The sequence below is a fragment of the Danio rerio genome, chromosome 16, assembly GCF_049306965.1.
Source record: "Danio rerio strain Tuebingen ecotype United States chromosome 16, GRCz12tu, whole genome shotgun sequence".
In the NCBI taxonomy this organism is placed as follows: Eukaryota; Metazoa; Chordata; class Actinopteri; order Cypriniformes; family Danionidae; genus Danio; species Danio rerio.
The window spans coordinates 9,871,117-9,891,656 of NC_133191.1; the positions used below are offsets into that span (position 1 = coordinate 9,871,117).

General features: G+C 37.9%; 1 protein-coding gene across 23 annotated transcripts in view; it reads left to right on the forward strand.

Annotated features, from left to right (window-relative positions):
- Positions 1 to 1,236: 1,236 nt before the first annotated feature.
- The window catches only part of LOC101884995 (uncharacterized), a 30,774-nt gene continuing 11,470 nt past the window's right edge, over positions 1,237 to 20,540 (forward strand). The window contains exons 1-13 of one of the 23 annotated variants that reach the window (XM_073925853.1): positions 1,237 to 1,565; positions 2,671 to 3,186; positions 3,485 to 3,637; positions 4,142 to 4,777; positions 6,975 to 7,069; positions 7,196 to 7,246; positions 8,360 to 8,423; positions 8,549 to 8,915; positions 9,032 to 9,163; positions 9,282 to 9,404; positions 11,790 to 11,877; positions 12,098 to 12,223; positions 12,359 to 12,737. In XM_073925853.1, coding sequence (XP_073781954.1) covers positions 1,349 to 1,565; positions 2,671 to 3,186; positions 3,485 to 3,637; positions 4,142 to 4,777; positions 6,975 to 7,069; positions 7,196 to 7,246; positions 8,360 to 8,371 — 1,680 coding nt within the window. In that variant the 5' untranslated portion in view covers positions 1,237 to 1,348 and the 3' untranslated portion in view covers positions 8,372 to 8,423; positions 8,549 to 8,915; positions 9,032 to 9,163; ... (2 more) ...; positions 12,098 to 12,223; positions 12,359 to 12,737. Of the gene's footprint in view, positions 1,566 to 2,670; positions 3,187 to 3,484; positions 3,638 to 4,141; positions 4,778 to 6,974; positions 7,070 to 7,195; positions 7,247 to 8,359; positions 8,424 to 8,548; positions 8,916 to 9,031; positions 9,164 to 9,281; positions 9,405 to 11,789; positions 12,224 to 12,358; positions 12,738 to 20,540 lie in introns of those variants that run through there. The other 22 variants (XM_073925852.1, XM_073925837.1, XM_073925847.1 and 19 more) reach the window with 22 other exon arrangements.

The following is a 20,540-nucleotide window of genomic DNA, read 5'->3' on the forward strand; positions in this document are numbered from 1 at the left end:
ATGAGGAAGTTACATAATGAGCCAATGCTCATCACAAATCAACTTTTCCCACAAGCAAAAAAGAATGTCAGCATGTAGAATGTGCTCAGTGTCATTCACACAGCTAATAAACACCAGTATGGTAACACACATAAAATTAAAGTCATGAAATAAACATTGTTTATCAACATTAGATGTAACATAAATCTCTAATGTACATAACTGATGGGGAAACAACTAAAAAGAACAATATTAATGTCAACATAATGTATAAAAAGTATAAAAGTATTTAAAAAAGTATAAAAAGTGTTGTGTTATGCAGGGAATTCTGGGAAAGTCAATTTCTGGTTATTCGCCGTATATATTAAGGAAACATACCGTTAACCAGGTTACGGATTTTTACTGTAGCATTTTTACAGTTTTTTACCGTTGAAATCACGGCCATTTTTTACAGTGTACCACAAAAATGACCCGATATGAGTAAAAAAAAAGAATTTCAGACAGTATTGCATCATAAATGTTCTTTGTTTTTATGAAAACACCCAGGTTGGCACGAAGACAGTATGATGCAAAACTTTAATTTCAAATGTGATTTCATCTGTATGATTTCAAACACACAAACGTCACATCCTTATAATCAAAGAATAAAATAAACTAGTTACAAGAGATCAAAATGGACAGGTGTACCTAATAAAGTGGCCGGTGATGGTAAATAGATTTTTTTTAACTTTAGTACAAAGTAGACAACTTTAATAAATGCCTTTGACATGGTTAAAAATGAAAAAAAAAGTGTTTTAATATCAATTTAAACATTTATTTTCGCCTAAAGAAAATACATTGAATCAAATATAAAATATTGTTTTTATAGATGATTTATTAATTGATTTATTTTGGTTGACTTAAAAATAAAATCCCAGTAAAGTTGTACTTTGGACAGAATTATTAAAAATACATATAATGCTAGAAAAGGTAAGCAAACAAGCGCTGAGGTAAAATCTGAATGCTTAAAACACAATCTTTAAAATATGAGTTTTATTAAAAATGTTGCAATTATATGACAGAGGTTTGAATAGGGGAATACCTCTGGTTTACAAGCCCTTTTCATATGGTTAATATTGTTTTCCTGTGAACTGATCCGCTCTGAAAACATTTAATGGGACGCTGAAATAAACAGTGATCAGATATTTACAGCACAGCCCCGCCCACATTCGATTGGCTGTCACGTCATAGAATAGAATGTGTTCGCGCGCACAGCTCAGTTCAGTGAAGATCCAAGCAGTAGCGAAGAAAATCACTTGAGCAGCGACTAGAAATTTATCTGGACGTACAGTCGACAACTATACACATAGTTTGAGAGCAGATAGTGTGTATGTTTGATAAAGGTGGTTTCAAAGCACCTTTATATATTACAAATAACAGCATGTGTAAACGCTTTTCGTCACAAACCAGCAGCCCGATGTCCGCAGAAGCTCAGCCGAGGGTGAGTGACTCTGCACGGGCAGCTGCAGGAAAGACCACCCGCTCAACAGGAGCATCAGAACTGGAGGCTTCTCCTACAGCAGCAGCTATGGAGAACAGCCCAACTGGTAAATAGACAGAGTCAATTGAGATATGAGAGACACAAAACCATCTATCAGATTAATGTTAGCTGTTCTGTTTCTTAGAGATGGAGTTTGTAGCTACTGATTGGCTAAATGTTTAACTGTTTATTTAGTTTTCATTACATCATATAAAAGTTGTAACTATCATAATGGCCGTGTTACAACAAAGCTCCTCCTGAAAAAGTTTATTCTGTTATTGCCATGTTATTAGTTTATAATTATTAGTTGAAACACAAACATGTATATGTACAAATTATATAATGATATTTTATGTATTAGAAAATAATGTTAATATATAGTTTTAATTGTTTATATACAATATATATACAGCACTAATGAGAGAGTACCTGTAATTTCTCTATACTTTTTAGTAACTATAAGAAAAATATTAAATAGCTCTGTTATGACTGTGTGAATATTTCAAGAGAGTTTAATGTATTTAAAGGCACACTGATTTGTGCAATTTGAATTTTATATTTAATGATTAATTCTATCTAATTGAACAATGTAGACTCTGCAGTGTTATTTTAATTTAATTATTAAATGTTTGTCCCTAAATACTGCTTGACTACCCAGAAAACCAAAAAGTATGGTTTATTGCTCTTTAATAAACACTCTTGTCATTTATTATACTTTCTGCACAATTCCCTCCCCAACAAAATCATCCCGAATCAATCTTAATGAATCAATTCTTTCTAAATAGAGCTATTCAAGACATATGGTAAAATTGTATTCATATCGCAAATATATTGCAGAAAAAGTGCAATGTCAGATTTTTCCAATATCCTGCAGCCCTATAGACCATTTCAACATGGGGATTTCATTGGCCCATAAACATTTCCTTCTTGTTGTCAAACTATTTCATAACTATAAAAAGAGGTAATTCAATCATACCTCAACATTAAAAGAGCTCTCATAACATTATTTATCAATATGTGGACCTTTTTGGAGTCTCGGAAGCTTTGGAAATGAAAAAAGTAAAACAGGAACTACGTTAGGACCATTGTTAATGTTTACGTTCCTCAAAATGGTTTATATGCTTATTTAATATTTTTATTTTTTTATTTTCTTTGCTTCTTCTTTTTTGTAGATAAACAAGCAAAAAGGTGGAAGAAAGGGATCCGTGCATTCTTTCGGCGAATAGGGAAGGGGCTCAAGCGTTGCACCCTCTGTTGGCCTGGAGAGAACATGTTGATCCCATTTCCATGCAGCGATCCCAATGAACCCCAGCCAGAATTATCTGGCCTCCAATGGGCATTATCAATCGATCCGTGCCCATCAGGTATTGAGCTGCCAATTAGTGCCAATCTGGATGATCCTGAGCCACCTTCTATATTAGGTCCATCAACAGTTGAGTTGACATCTGACAGTGATCTGGAGCCATCACTTGTTCCAAGTCTACTCGAGATCGATTTAGAGGACCAAGATCTATGCAGTCTGTTATCCGAGTTAACACCGATGCCAGAACTAGATTGTCTTACATGGGTAAAACCTGTGTCAAGTCTGTCTAGTTTCAAGCTGACACCTGATTCTGAGATCCCATCTATCTCGGCTCCATCTGAGGTCACATCCGTATCAGGTCCATCTGGCTGTGGGCCAAATAATGGTAAATTTTATTTATTTATTTATTTTATACTGTCAGTATACAGGTGAGTACAGGTTTCACTGCTTTTACAAAATATCTTTTGTGTTCATCAGGAGAAAGAAAATCAAACTTGGAACAAGTAAAGAGTGTGAAAATGATGACAAACTTTTCTTTATTTGGATGAACTTTCTCTTTAATGATGGATCTTGCATTAGTTAGACAACTTTACCAGCTTTACATTCCTTCTTCATGATATCTGTTCTCTGTATTTGATCTATGATTTATGTTTTTCTTTCTTTCGAAACGCAAACAAAAATAGAGACGGGAAAGTCCATCTGTGCATTCTTCAACCGGACATGGAAGTCTTTTAAGGATCGTGTCCTCCTCTGGCGACGGGGCAATAAAGTGGGCCGAGATCCAGTTGGCGTCCCAGTGTCTCCACAGAATTTGGAAGATCTCCTGCCAGCTGTCGGTGAGTCTACTGTCAATATTATTATGTACTGTCTAGTTGTATTACTTGACTTTTCCCCTAATCTGCTGTTTTATATCTGACTAGTCTGTATTATTAATGTTCTTCATATTGGAATTAATTTCCTGTGTTTAGTTTTATTAGTATTACTACGTTTCATTAATGTAATATATAAATATAAATAGTGATAAGTTGAATGAAGGGGTCTATAGCAAATAATGTCAAGGTCACAAAAAAAGAAGAAAAGGAACATTCATGTGTGAATTATTTTTTGATTTGCCTTTTATTCTACTCAAACGTGGCATAAATTGTTTTCAAATTCAGAGCTAAAGCATTATTTCAAACAGATTTGGATATTAAGTAATAAATGAATATTACGGAGACAGTTAAACTTCAGTGTATATTCCTGGCAGTTGTTTCACCTTTATGTATTTACTCAGTGTTTAGGTTTCTTTATTATGTCTAGTCTCAGTATATTCTAGTGCTAATTTCAATTTGTTTTGACAGAAACACAAAGAAAAAGGAGGAAGAAAAAGAAGGAAGATCTCCGTCCACATTTAAGTGGAAACTTTTGGGCATTAACTGAACCAGCTCCATCTGGTTTTGAGGTGACACTTAAACCTTATCCAGCCAGCCCTGAGCCAAAAACAGACCCATGTCCAGCCAGCCCTGAGCCAAAGACAGACCCATGTCCAGCCAGCCCTGAGCCAAAGACAGACCCATGTCCAGCCAGCCCTGAGCCAAAGACAGACCCATGTCCAGCCAGCCCTGAGCCAAAGACAGACCCATGTCCAGCCAGCCCTGAGCCAAAGACAGACTCATGTCCAGCCAGCCCTGAGCCAAAGACAGACCCATGTCCAGCCAGCCCTGAGCCAAAGACAGACCCATGTCCAGCCAGCCCTGAGCCAAAGACAGACCCATGTTCAGCCAGCCCTGAGCCCGTGGTCTACCAGGATCCAGTTGATATTTGTGCTGATTCATTCAGTTCACCTCCAGATCCATGCCCATCCGATTTTGTTTTGGAGGAGGTATCTGAATTAGGATCATCCAGTCACGAAATAAAGTCTGATCTGGAGCCATCATCTGCGTCGGGTCCATCCAGTAAGCTGACGCCTGGTCCAATTTATTCTTGGCCGGGTAAAGGTGAGTGATTTCTAATTATTGGTCTACGTTGACAACTTCCAGTATAGTAGGGCTGTGCAAAATGATGATGGTATCGATATATAATTATAAATATGGTGTCACAAAATACCTTGTTTAAAACTTTTTTCATAATTTAGTGCACTCCAACACGAGGATGCAGACAGAAGCATAAAATCTTGAATGTACAATGTTTGCATTTTGCTTTTTATTCAGCGATATTTAAAAGAAAACTATGTAATATACCTGTAATCATTAGTTTTTTGAAAATGGTTGTATGATTTATAAACATTTATTTAATATTTCTATTTTTTTAATCGAACATTTGCTCAAAATAAAGATCGAAATAAAGTGAAAAATATAATCACATATGAATTAGAAATTTCTGAGTATATATCTTAAAGAGCCCATATTATACATGAAATAAGGTCATATCTTGGTTGTAAGGGTCTCCAACAACAGTCTAATATGCATGCAAGGTCAAAAAACACTTTCATGGTCTTATAATCTGCATTTATTTTTATCTAATTATCCCAGCGACTCCTGTATGAATCGTCCAGTGATTCATTTGTTCCCAAACCCCTCCTTAGCGCGGAGCTAATCTGCGCTGATTGGGCCGATGACAGTCTGTCGCGATTGGTCGACTGCCTTCAGTCAGAGAGGGAAATGGCCAATAGCTAATCAGCAATTTAAAAAGTAATCACAGTTCATACACGCTCGATAGTGTAGGCGTGAATTTTAGCTGCCACACTATGGCGAGTGGATAGTGCCACGGATAACCGAACGAAGGAGACAGTCGTGTACTCGCCATACCACACACACACAAAAACACACACACACCTCCGGATGACAACGCTCCCGCTTCCGCCCGCACCCGCCAGGTTTTAGCCTGAGAACCCGCTCCGTTTTCTGCCCGCCGCGCCCGGTCCCGCTAGAGCGGAGAACACAACCAAATATCACCCAGTATACAGTCCAGACAGCCAAGCTGTCTGTTTAAAAACAGCACAAAGTACACAAAGCTCGTTCGTTCGTTCGTTCGCTCTCTCTCTCGCTCTCTCTCTCTCTCTCTCTCTCTCCCCGCGCCAGATTTCTGCGGCGCGGGAATACATTTCCGAATAAATCGCGGGAGCAGAACTCTAGCACGGAGCTCCATAAACAAACAGCACGCGTCGCGTTTTTAACGTGACTTTGCACGCGATAAGATAATATATCCAGTTAACCTGATACAGTACACGCGGTTACAAGTAACAAATCACAACTAAATACATTTGCAAGCTAGAGTAAACGAGGCAACAACTTTAACCGCATGTACTTACACTTGAGAAATGTAGGAAGAAACTAATCCTGACGTCCATCAGTTACTCTTTACTGATCCTTCCTTTAACAAACTCAGATGAAGTATTCTTTGTAGCATGTAGCTTCCAGAAGTTTCCAACTGCTTGGTTATAATGCTGATGTTTCATCTTTGGGTAGAGACTCAATATATCCATCTGCAGTGTGACTTCAATCGACCGGCATGTTTGTGTGCGTGTGTTTGTGGGTGTGCGTGTTTTTGTGGGTGTGTGTGTGTGTGTGTGTCTGGGTTACTGCGTCAGAGGGCGGGGCCTCAGGTTTGAAATCTCCCGGGTTTGCGCGTGCACGTGAAAAACTTTGTTTCGTTCGTACGTCATGGCGAAACACCTAATGAGTCGGTATCAAGGCGACTCGTTTGAAGCACTATGATTCGACTCTTTTATAGATGAATCAACCGTTTTAAACACTGTATTCTTACAGATTTAAGCCTTAGCTGGATACTTCACTTCACTTAGAGCTGTGTTACACACTACATGGAGGGGAATTTTCAAAAACCCATAATATGGGCTCTTTAAATTGTACAAAATAAATAGTGCTTTCCATGTGGACGATATATATAAACAATATATATAAACTATTAATTTGTTGAATTTCTAGAAAAGGTAATATATCGTGATATTTATCATTATCAGGATATGAGGTGACTTATATTGTGAAATTAGATCTCCTAGCCCTACAGTAGTTTCTTTACGTAACATTTCTTAAATGACATAATTGATATTTATGCTTCTTGTTTAATTCCTTGTTCAGTTTTCAACATGATGTACATTATCCTGCCTCCCTGGTATCACTTCTCAAGATTATCATTGAAAGTACCAATTAATGTTTTTTTTTATTGTTTCATCAGGATCATTTTACTCCTTTTATGATGTGGGAAAGATTCTGGGAAGTGGAGCCTATGGCACTGTGAAGTTGGCGACACGCAGATTTGATGGCCAGAAGGTAAACTATCCTTACTTCCATTTGTTTCTCTTAGTTTTTTTTCTAGTCTTTTCATCTGTTCTTTTTGTGTGAAATGTAACATAAATAATTGCAGAACCACTTTTAAAACTGTTTTTCTCCCTGCAGGTTGCTGTCAAATTTCTTAAAAAGAACACATGGGACAAGTTTATCTATGTGGTGAGTTGACAAGACTTCTCTCAATACAGGCATTTGCATTTGTGACCCTGGACCACAAGACCAGTCATAAGTGTCCATTTTTTAAAATTGGCATTTATACCTGATCTTAAAAACTGCATTAATACACTTACCATTGATGTATGGTTTGTTAGAATAGAGCAATATTTGGCAGAGATACAACTGTTTGAAAATCTGGAATCTGAGGTTTAAAAAAAAAAAAATCACAATACTGAGAAAAATGCCTTTAAATGGTGTCCAAATTAAGATCTTATCAAAGGATATTACTAATCAGAAATTAGATTTTGATATATTTACAGTAGAAAGTTCACAAAATGTCTTAGGAAATAACATATATTATAATATTAGATTTTTGACATAAAAGAAATCAATAATTTTGACCTTATTCTTTATTTACTAGCGGGCGCAGACTTTAAATTCTTTTTGGCTCCATTCTCATTCACATTGTTCAGATGTTAAATGCAGCGCGTTGATGTTGCAAACTATTTTCTGCTTACATTCTTCAACCTTTTATGCATAGTCAAGAACACACTTGTTTGTAGAGCCCTGTCCTCGCCTCATTGCACTGGCTACCTATAAAATACAGAATTGATTTTAAAATTCTTCTTTTTACTTATAAAGCTTTGCACAATTCTGCCCCGGCCTATGTCAGTGAGCTTATTAGGCCATATACAGCTTGTAGACCGTTAAGATCCCATGACCAGTTTCTTTTGTCTGTCCCTCGGTCTCGCTGCAAATCAAAAGGTGATCAAGCGTTCTGTGTTGCGGCCCCAAGGCTCTGGAACAGTCTCCCTCTGAACATCAGAATTTCTCCTTCATTAGATGCTCTTAAATCTAACTTAAAGACTTACTTTTACTCTCTTGCCTTTGAGTGACGCATCCATGTTATTTTTAATTATTTGTATTGTAGTATTACTTTTAAACATATTTCTTAGTATTTTTAATACCATTTCTTTGTTTGTCTAGTTTATTTTATTGTAAAGCACTTTGGATCAACTACGGTTGTGTAAAATTTTGCTCTATAAATAAAGTTTGCCTTGTCTTGCCTTGCCAAGTAGTTTGACTGTTTATCATTCCTGGTCATTTCTCTCATAGGCAACCGTTTAGGAAGCTCTAAAACAATGGCAAAAGCAAACACACTTCCGAATTGCAGAAAAAGGTCAATATCTGTGCAACATAAGACTGTTTTTTTTTTTTTGCTCCAGGGTCATATTTAAAGCACATGAAACGAAACATTGAAAATGAAACGTCAAAGCTAACCTTTTATCAAATGACATTTTCCAGCCTGGATGTGCCAAACCTTTGGTTGCGGAAGTGGCATTAAATCTGCTGCTCCGCAAATCCCAAAGCCCCCACATCGTACAAATGATCGATTGGTTTGAGGAGCCAGAGAAGTACATCCTCATTATGGAATATCCAGATCCATGTGAGACCTTGGAAACGTTCATCAGTGGCAAAGGAGGATCACTAGGAGAAACTGTGGCTCGTGGCTTATTTCGCCAAGTGGTGCTCGCAGCCAAACACTGCGCTGACCAGGGCATCTTCCACAAAGACATCAAATCAGACAACATCCTGATCAACACGGACACGCTGCAGCTCAAATTGATTGACTTTGGCTGTAGTGAGCTTATTATGAACCCTACCTCTATAAGTGAGTTGAATGTGTCTATTATGCATTATAAAATGTCATAGTTGGGGTTGGATTGGTCCCCAACAGTGGGCTGATATGCATGCAAGCTTAAAAACACTGTCTTGCTTTAATTTCAGATCATGAATGGGCCATGAAAGAAGCCATTTGCAGCTTGCGAAATCTGCTTATAGAAATGGTGAGCGGAGGCCAGCATTTTATGTAATTTCTGACCAGAAAAGATGATCAGTTGATTCCAGGATATTCCAAAGGTGAGACAACAGCACACAATGACAATAACACCAGTAAACACACGCATAACAGCTCTTGTGACAACATGTATAGGTTATAAAGATCCTAATCGACTTTTCTTTTTGAAATCTTTCACAGAGTTTCAAGATCTGATAACTCAGTGCCATAAAAAAGATGACGGCGGGAGAGCAACATTAGAGCAGATCTTGCAGCACGAATGGCTTCAGCAAGTCTGAAGGAATGAAGACACCCAAGGTGCAGGTAGGGGAACAGTTCCACATTTTGGATTCATTTTCTAAGAAGTTCCTGGATGACTTAGAGAAGGAAATGAAGGCAGTCTAGAGACATAGTAGAGCAGAATATGAGAATGCATCTCTTTTTGGGATACATCAGCCTGATTCATGGGGTATCTGAAGGATCTCATTTCAAAATGCAAACCCTGTAGATACAGCTGAATTTGGAGCAACTTGACAGAAAATTCCTAAAGGCTGATTTATACTTGTTAGTTCGCTTCAGTATGCTCGGCGAATAAGACGTCATAGTGGTATTTGCGGAGGTTCGCTTTGGGTGCACGCGACTTGCTTTCGGCTGGTGGAGTGCATAACATTTTTTTAAACCCGAGTGAACAGTTTGCGTAGTGCTGCATTTCATTTGAGTTGAATCTGAATCACTTTGAAGAGATTTTGTTAAGCCTGTACAGACATCTGTATGACCCCTCCATGCGTGTTTATAGGGTTAACCAGATGGCCAATAATTCTTGGCTAGAAATTACAAGTGTTTGTAAAATAGTTTAGGAAAACTTGAGGGATAAGTTTGTTAAAGCCAAAAAAGCAAGGACCCAGGTGCTTAGGTGCTGTACATTTAGGGTGCTTTGACACTTTGTTCAATTGCCTGGACCGTACCCACATTCGAATGTCTCCCTTTGCCACCTTCTTGGTTGGTTTGTGTTCACACCATCTTTTTTCCTTTTGAAACCCGGTATGCTTATCAAGCTGCTGTTGTGTGTACGGCTGTTGCTAGGTGATGGCCATGAAAGCAAAGCGCCAAAAGGGAAAGTCGTACACGCATGGCGGTGATAATACATGTACACGCATGGGGTTAATATTTTAATACACTTTAATAGGTAGAACTGTTCGAGATATGAACAAAGCCAAGTGATGCATCAAAGTTGGATTTACAAAAATCTTAAATGGTTATAAAAGGCCTTATAATCAATAAAAGAATTAATAAAAATAATTAATAAAAAAAATCTTGAATGGTAGTAATGATATGATGTCAATTTGCATATTTCTGATGTTATCACGTTTTACCGTTTCTATTTGTTTAACAGCCTGTGATTAATAAAAGGGGTATTTATATTTGCACTGCGCTTTATAAATGCATGTCAATTTAACAAAAACATTGCTGTTTGAATACAGGATATCAGTTTAGATGTGTAGTGAATTTGCAGTAATCTCAGATCTAATAAACTGCGTTCTGAAACTGTCACTGAAGTATCTGTGATTGTGATCAAGAAAAAAAAACAAACAGTCAAATTGAATTGTTAAAAAAAAAAGGAAAAGCTGATCGGTTTGACTGTAAAATGGAAATACCTCACACTCCCGGTGCTAAATAATTTGTCGTCGGTACGCAGAGGAGTGATCTGCTGTCAGGCTGCAGGTGGGAGAAACGAGGACTGGGCCACCTGTCAGTGCTCTGAGGATGGGGAGGGGGTGACAGCATCACCAGCAGCTCGTAGAAGAGTAGGGACGGTACAGGATGGGCACATGAGAGTCTATAAAAATCTCCAGTAACACACAAAAAAGACTCTGGATTTGTCACTAGTGGCTTTTTTTAAAATTTGTCGCTAAGGTGGACTGAACAGTCGCTAAATATAGCGACAAAGTCGCTAAGTTGGCAATACTGGTTTCTCCGAATGATTTTACAGTAGGTTTCATTTAACCACCCCCTGTTGTTTTAAAAAAAGTATCTCAATGGCGAAGGGTCAAGTATAAAAGTCTTGTCCGTTTTGCGACATGCGAGCGCACTCAGTGTAGGTTCACGACGGGGCGCCAGGCGAAAGTATAAATCAGCCTTAAGAAACATTAAAAAAAGTTTTTTTAGGACACGACTGGCCACCAGACCTACAATAGATCAAGTAATAAGAGTGGAGACTTTCAATTTATTTTCATTTAATTTTAATCTACTCACCAAGTACTATTATGGAGCAGTATTTCTCAACCCCAGTCCTCGCAAACCCCTGCCCCGCTTATTGCTAGAATGGGTAAAGCTGCTGCTGGAAGTTACCCAGAATTATTCATATTACTTATTAAATTACACATTCATTGTATTGTATTAACATCCACCCCCACCCCAACCCTAAACACAATCCTCACTGTAATGTAAAAACTGTAACTATACAGAGTTATTCAGAATATTTTTTAAATTACTTATTAAATTGTATTTTATTAACGTCAACCCCTACCCTAAACCTAACCCTCACTGCAATGTAAAAATATTCATTATTGTTATGCATTGTCTCAAAAAAGATGCTGTATTGCTATGTCCGCAGCTGTATCCCTTCTAGATTTTACCCCCCACCCCATGCTGCACATTTTATATGTTTCTCTTTTCACACCATGATTTATATATGTTTGATTTAAATAGCCTTTTAGTGCGTGATATGTGAATGTAAACGTCGCGTCACACCACATCTGTGACAATATGACATTCTGACATTTCAACTTCGAGATGGGTAAGTGAAACTTCATTTACTACATTTATTTTTGTTGATAATAGCTGAATTTTGTAAGTTACTCAATGAAAAGAAACTTTGCTATGTCGAAGGAGTAGTTCATCCAAAAATGATTTACTCATCTCAAATGGTTCCAAACCTGTAAATATTGGTTTCTTTCTTGTGTCGAACGCTGATGAAGGTATTCTGAAGACATGTGAAAACCTGCTGACTTTCATAGTAGGAGAAACAAATACTGTGAAAGTTACATGGCTACAGGTTTCCAGCTTTGATCAAAAAATGTTTGTGTTTACGGACGAAAAAAAGGCAAAGAGGTTAAGAACAAGTGGAGGTATCTCAGTGGAGGGTAAGTGGAACCATCACTTAAAGTATGCTATTGTGTTATTTATTTATTCATTTGTTGTGTTATTTATTCATTCATTTTTTGTGTTCTTTATTCATTTATTTATTGTGTTATTTATTCATTTATTTATTTATTCAGAACAATCGCCTTCCACTATCATATGACGGAGAACAGAGTGTCTAAAGCCATCAAGCACACATTTCCTGCAGTCTAGGAGTGTATCTAGTCCATATTGGAGAGTATGGACAGTCAAGTGATGGGGTCTTTGCTGGCTCACCCATAGCACAGGCATCGGATGCAAAAAAGTTGGAGGTTCCAGATGATCAGCAGATACAGTTTTAGGAGCAGAGCATCTGGGGAACGCAGCTCATGCGGCTTTACCCTGGTCGGGATCGGGTCAACACAACCATGCAGCAAGTGTGGTGGAAAATAGCCTTGGCTGTTTATCATCTCACTGGAGGATCCTGCAGATTAGGATCAACATACATTGTGACTAAATAAAGATTTTTTTTATGTACAGTTTGAAGTCATAATTATTATTCTTTCAGTAAAATTTTGAAGGGAGTTCACTGGTAAAATGTATGCCAGAGTACTCTCCGATTCATTTCGCATTACATATAAGCCGAACGAGAGTGAGTGACTAATCGCATGATTGCTACAAGTTAACTTGGGATTAGTCACAATTTCAATGATTCATCTGATCTCAGTGTACCTTGGCTTAATATAGTGTTGCATTTTGAAACTGCAAACAACAAGATCAGATATTGAAATCAATGCAAGCTATTAAAAGCTGAAACATATTCTAGTGTTTTATATAGATGCACTAAAATGAAAATTCTTGAGGTGCTTCATTATAATCTCATCACAGGCTCATCCTGAAAACAGAGCCTTATATAAGTTTCTAAAGATCACGATTTATGTAGCCAGAGCTATGTATGGCTGCATTTCGTCTTTAAAACGAATGCTACTGCAACCCCACCGGTCCTACGCCACCCAACCCGCTCCGAGCTGGTATTGATCCAGCGACCTTCCGCATGGGAGTCGGGTGCTCTACCAAGGAGGCTAAAGACCATGGCCTCTAGTGTTTGTCGCTAGAGCACCTTTAGAGGTCAGAGGAGTGAGGTTTACCTGCACAGCACTCACTAGCTGGCCTCCGTTACACTACGGGGCGGTATGATGCCGTTCCTTTTCTCGCTTACCCATTGACCAATTACCTGCCTATGGACGGCTTTTCCGCTGCTACTAGTTTGTCCAGTAGCTCGACACATACGTCGGCGGACTCGAGATGCAGAGTGGAGTTGACCACAATGATGAGGTTCGGTGAAGAACGCTTCCAGAAAAGAGATGAAACAAAAACATAAGCCAACAAATAAAATAAACAAGTAAATAACAGGGTGAGAATGTGGTAAAATCTGAAAACGTGGTAAAAATCAGGCGAAGGCTTTTCTTTTTCTGGATTGCTTTTCAAAACACAGGTTTGGTTTAGGGAAGTGGGTAGGCAGGTCAATCGATGCTTTTGAAAACACTATTAGTTGGGTTTAGGGAAGGAGGAGGGTGAGGGGATTGGTCGACGGTGTCGTCGAGCAGGCACGAATGGCACTTGCAAGAGAAATTTGAGATCTGTAAAAGTATATACAGCAACCTCTGGTGGACTCGCCAAAACAAAAACAGCAAAAAAACGTAGCTTTTAAGAGTGGTAAGTGGGAATGTGGTGCTTTATCCAGGATGATGCTGATTGGGAAATGGTGATCAGGTGTGTATGAACTCACAACTGATGATTGATAGATGCTGTTTAAAATATGTAAATTACTTTGGTCATTCTTGTGGCTATTAAGCTAAATAAAGTAAACTTGTAACTAAAAAAGCGGGACTTGATGCAACAAAGAAAAACAGAAGCTATCAATATAACTGCTATGCAAATTATTACTTCAGCAATTGAAATGTTTTTTGGTTTGTTTGTTTTTAATACACACACATACATAATGGTCGGTGTTGTGTCATAGCTATATGAACCATGTTATGTGGGGGAAGACTTTCCCCCTTAGTCACCAGCTTTTTTAGGGGGTTTACACTTCTTCTCAAGTGCTAAGCTGACCAATGGGAAAGCTAACTCCTCTGAGGCACACCCTATAGTCCACTGTTGAGAAGCTTGGTGATTTGCATATGCATTCTGGGTAAATGTTTTTGCAGAAATGTTTAAAGTTTCTTAAAATGATAATATGTTGCATATGTATTAATAAAAATTTATTAATTGTTCTGCACATCTCATTAGCTTCCAGGGACATCAAACATGAACTATCTAGTCTTGTTCATCTGTGGTAGTGTTAAAACATTGATTGCAGGATGATTGAAACCATAATATTAATACATGAGCAAGAGACTTGTTGCAAAGCACCTGATGTCACACAAACAGAGAATAAAGGTTTACGTTAAAAGCACAAGTCTAAAGCAAGTTGCACAGGAGCTTAACCAAGTCTGTGCATGCAGGCTTTCCTTTCCTGTCGAAGATACCTTTGGGGTCAGATTACACATTTACCATCAAGTATTTTTTAGGTAAGAGAGTTTGATGTTGTATTATTAAAAATAATCAAAAATAATTATGTGTCTGATCGGCCACATTCGTTATATACATTTATTTAACTAAATATTAATATTTTGCCATCCTTCACAAATGCTCATAGAAACCTTTGAAATAGAAATTAAGATTTTACTTTTATAATTTCTCTTTATTTTTGTCCATCTATTTAAAGTCTATATAAACAAATAATGAGAAAAAAAGAAAAGAAAATGCTGGCAAAAAGGTACATAAAAATATTAGTTTTCTAAATAGACAATTAAATTTAATCTTAAATTAATTTGAATTTTCATTTACATAAACACAAATAAACACACACAGGGCGAATGAAAAATGTTAACCTCACTGATTTATCATTAATTATACATATACTATTGTAATTTGTTTCATACAGTTTAATTCTGTATTGCTTTATACACACACACACACACATATATATATATATATATATATATATATATATATATATATATATATATATATATATATATATATATATAATATACTTTATATATATATAATTTAACACAATGTATATGATCAAAAAAACTCAAGCACGCCTATATGTGCATGTACTGGCACCATTTTCCATTTCCTGGTTGTTTTTACTTTGCCATTCTTTTACTTTTACCTTTCTTCAAGCAACTTAGTAAAGCTCTGAGGTTTTTCTTGACAGATTCTTGCTCCTGGAGGACAAGGCCATCTTACTTTGGTAAACAGGATTTCAGGGTTGCACAAAAATATATATATATATGATGCATCATGCAGTCATGTGCTGTTCAGGTAAATGCAGGTGATAACTGATTCAAAACCTTATGTCTGCTTCTCCATGCATGGTACATGACTATCAAAAACATCAGTGGAGAGACCTTTCTGAGTGCTGATTTCAATTTTCATTGGATATCGTGTTAAAGCACATTCAAATGCAGAGTTCTCTTTCAGGTCAGGAACTTCTAATTTGTGTCTAGAAGAGACACAATTGGAGTATGCTAGAAGACGAATCACTCAATGAGTAAAAAAAAAAAACCCCAACCCAGTTTTCCAGTCTATCCAGAAGTATGCTGTGATCGATAGTGTCATTTGCAGCACTGAGATCGAGCAATACCAGCACTGTTACTTTACCTGAATCTGTAATTAGGTGTTTATTATTGATTATCTTTATAAGGGCGCTCTCTGTACTGTGATGTGGTTTGAAACCAGACTGAAAATTGTCTGAACAACCCTTGAAATTTAAGAACTTGAAAACAACTTTTTTAATGATTTTGCCAATAAAAGGGAGATTTGAGATTGGCCTGTTATTGCTCATTAGGGTGTTATCCAGGTTGCTCTTTTTCAAGAGGGGTTTAACAACGGCAGTTTTAAGTGAGTTTGGAAAAATCCCTGAGAGAAGTGAAGCATTTACAACTTTTAGAAGATCCGTTTCTAAAAAGTCAAACACCATTTTGAACAATGGTGTTGGGAGTGTGTCAAGACTGCAGGTTGATGTTTTCATAATTTGCACGATCTCTTCTAAGATTAATTTCATTAATTGCCATGAAATCAAACAAAATGTCTGATTTCTTAAGTTGTGGTTGAGCCTGTCTGACATCGACACAACTTGGCTGATTGGATAACCTTGATTGCCTTTCTGATATTATTGATCTTATCCGTAAAGAAATGAGCGGACTCATTACATTTGCTTTCAAAGAGTAGCTCACTGGGAATCCTACTGGGGGAGTTTATGAGTCTGTCTATCATTGCAAAGACAGTACGAGCAATATTTACGTTGCTGTTTATAAGACTTTAAAAGAAAGTCTAACTAGCAGTGTTTAGTTCTATATTAAAAGCATGAAGACTGCCTTTATAGATATTAAATGAACTACTAGTTTCGTCTTCCTCCACACATGCTCAGGTTCTCTGCACTGTCTTTTCATCATTTGAACTGCTGTTGATTTTCTCCAAGGTGCTTTCTGTCTGCCAGTCATGACTTTATCAGGAGCAATGTCATTTATGACATTAAAACTTTAGAGTTAAACAAATAAAGGAGAGATTAAACAGAGTCTGCAGATATGCTTGGTGCTAGTTATATGGCCTTCATAAACTTCTCACTAGTATCTCTTTCTGATAGAGACAGATTTGTCTTCAATGGCTGCAGTAATCAATATATCAAAGAAAATACAGAAATGATCAAATGCAACATCCTTACAAAGAGTCGATAAAATGTGTAAAATCTTAGTTGTAAGTAGATTTTTTTCTTTTGTTATTGATTCAGGAGGGCAAACTTGCAAATAACACCGTTTATCTCCGGTTTACCTCCGAAAGCAGCACCTCTAATTCACACTTTGTTCGAAGTTTCTCTTTTTACTTGCTTTTGCCATTACTTTTTCGTTGGGTTTCTGCCAAAGTAGAGTCAGTAGCATATTCATACGGAAGAGGAGACAGGGAGAGGTTTTGCGCTCGTGTGCTCAGTTTCACGTTCATTCGGGTGTAGAAAGAGAATATGCGTAGGATTCAGCAAACGCAGTGTTTCATACATCTGAATTTTTTACTGCGTACGCACATTTACAGGTTTGTGCGTACACAATGTTATAGTATGATTTCAATACAAGTCGTGAAATCACAAGTGTGAATGTGTATCACTGGCATTTTTAGCAAACCACAGTGAAGGGATACAGTTCAGAATGACTGAACTTGATCAGGTTTTAGAAGAAGGTGATGCTTTAAATTTATCCACTAAAATGCAGCTTATTGCTAAAAGAAAATTTCACCATGGCAATCTAACTATGGAGGAAGTACCACTGAGAGTTTCAACATTCAACCAGGCATACCATGTGCGAAAGTCTGAGGTAATGGTGGGATAGCTCAGAGCCAGAGGGATGCATGACACAGAAGAGTGGTGTATACCACTGGCTGAAAGATTGCAGTGTCTCACAGCGGATGTTAGTCACTGACTTCTCATAGTCTCTCCAGAAACAATTGATGTGTTCAAAGACACATCTGGAATATATGGATTCTTTGATCCACACTCAAGAGCTGTTGAAGGCGATCGCGATTTTGAACCAGGCGATCTGGTTGTGGAACAGCTGTCATGTTAAATTTGAAAGTAAGATGATTGACAGTGTTCTTAAGGTCTTTTAGAATCATAAAGCTGATGACAACTATGAAGTTATGCCCATATTGCTGAAATGGAGCAACATTCTAAAAGTCTGCCTTTATCTCGTGAACCAATTTTAAATGAGATTTCTACTCTGCCTGAACAAGGAACTAAAGAAATTCTTGCTGCTACCAGTACCAAACAGCAGAACTGGATTGGGAAAACAAGCAAGGACAGAAAACGAAGAGCCATTCGTTGAAAAGTTGAAACTTCAAAACTGGCTAAAAAATCTAAGGACAGAAGTAATTTCTATGCCATCAGAAAGCTCAAGAAAAAGGGTCTATGAAAGAAATAGGTATCTAACCTCTTTGCAATTTTAGGCCAAGAAAAAAAGAGGCATTTAAAGAAAAGTATCATTAAGGTTCTTGCTTCAGGGAAAAAATGAAGGGGTATATAAGAAGAAAATATAGAACAGTTTCAGATCTTCAGGTAAGTACAGAAAAGATAGTTTCTTTCAGGAGAAAAAAAAGACAACATGGTTAGGAGGTACAGTTCTGATACTATCTTTCAGGCGAAAATGAGAGCATACATGCTCAGGTACAGCTCTTGATAGTCTCTTCCAAAAGTAAATGATGGCATATATGGTTATGAGGTACAGGACTGATACGGTGTTCCAGAAACAAACAAAGGACTACATGATGTGAAGATAAGCAAATGATTCCAAGTTCAGAGCACTCCAATGTACCCTCCGCAAGAACCAGAAGCTTGCTACTGATACTACATCACGTATTCTTCATCAGTTGCTATGTGCACTGAGGATTGAGGAAATACAAGATATACATCCACTCCAGCCTGGAAACAGCCCAGTCTTTGGCAAGCAAAATGATGGAAAGTGCAATCCAAGCATTCCGGTGTAAGATCCCGTAAGGTTCTACATATGTCTTCAGAGTTTGTCACAGAGTCCTCTTTCGGGACCAGGTCGAGGCCTGTGATCAATCGAACTATGAAAAAGATGTTAAACTTTTATCATTTTGCTTGACAAGGAAGTATGTTCATACTTGCGACTGCCTGTTCTGATGATTGTACTGTTTCTGAAGAGAGAAGATGGGAATGAATCTGCCAAACTTGTGACAGCCATCTGAAAAGAGGACACATGCCCTTAATTGCAGCTGCGAACAAGCTTATACAGCCACTTATCCCTACAGAATTGGCTGCGTTGAATGTACTGTAACTTAAGCTTATCGGCAAAATTTTGCCTTTTGCAAAAATAGTTGCTCTACCCAAAAGACAACAGAGAGCAGTTCATGGTACTGTTGTGTGTGTGCCTTCGGAGGTGGAGAACACTGTCAACTCTCTGCCAAGACCAAAAAGCTAGTCCCAGCTCCTACAGGTCAAGCTGAAGAGACATGTCAGGAAGCCTGTTTTTTAAATCCCAAAACTGGACGCCATGGCATTTCCTGTCCAGTTCCCCACGGGAGAAAACACAATCGACGAGGGAAGACAGACGGCGGTTTCTCCAAGCATGTACTTTAATGCAAGGTTGTTTTGTGTTGATGCTCGATTTGCAAGGGATCAAAGCTACTTTTTATTTGCACAATTTGTGACAGAAATTCAACTGGCAAAAAACAGCATGTCCATTCAGCATCGAAAAGGTAAACCTGTTACCAGAGATGGCTGAAGAATCTCCAATAGGATGCTTCAGGATTGCAATGAGGTTGAGAGACTTGTTAAGAGGCTCTCCAGCCTATTGGGAGAAGACGTTGTGAGATCTCCAGGCCATGATTCGACAGCTGGGGACACCTACTCTTTTTTGTACGTTCAGCGCAGAGTAAATGCAATGACCTGAGATTGTGACAGTAATCAAAGCTCAACAAGGCGAAGAGATTGAGTTTTCACAGCTTGACTGGGCGACAAAAAGCCAAATGCTTCAAAGTAATCTTGTCACTGTCATGTGCATGTTTAAGAAGTGTGTAGATGCGTTAATAGTTGGTCTGTTTTTATCACCTGCACAACCCATTGGTGAAGTGGAAATTTCTTTTATAGAGTTAAGTTTTAGGTGAGAGGAAGCCCACATATTCATCTGCTTGCTTGGATAAAGGATGCCCCAGATCCAGAGAAGGATAATGATAAGACAATATGTGACTTCATCAACTGTTACGTATCGTGCAAGCTTCCAGATCCCAACGTTGATCCTGAGCTTCATAAGATTGTGACAGAGGTAAAGCTTTATAACAAGCCACTCGAAGTCATGCAAAAAAGGCAAGGTTGTGTGTAGATTTGGATTTCTAAAACTACCGATTCCTAAGACCATGATCACTCATCCATTGTCAGCGCGCCCTGATGAGGGGGGTAATGAACCTGCTGACCCAGCAGCAAGGCGAGATGCGACTAAAAAAGCAATAAACGAAACCAAAGCCTTTGTGGGGTTTGCTGAATGATCCTAAATCATCCTTCGACAATTTATCAGCTCTTCTGACTAAGTGTAGTTTGTCCATGGACGATTGCCTGAACTACGCTGAAGGTCTCACTACTGGCAGTGCAGTTCTTTTGAAGTGCGATCCAAATGAGACTTGGGTGAATGGCTACAATCCTGAATTGCTCAGGGCATTGAATGCGAACATAATTACTACCTACATCCTTGATGCTTACAGCTGCAGCATTAATATGCTATC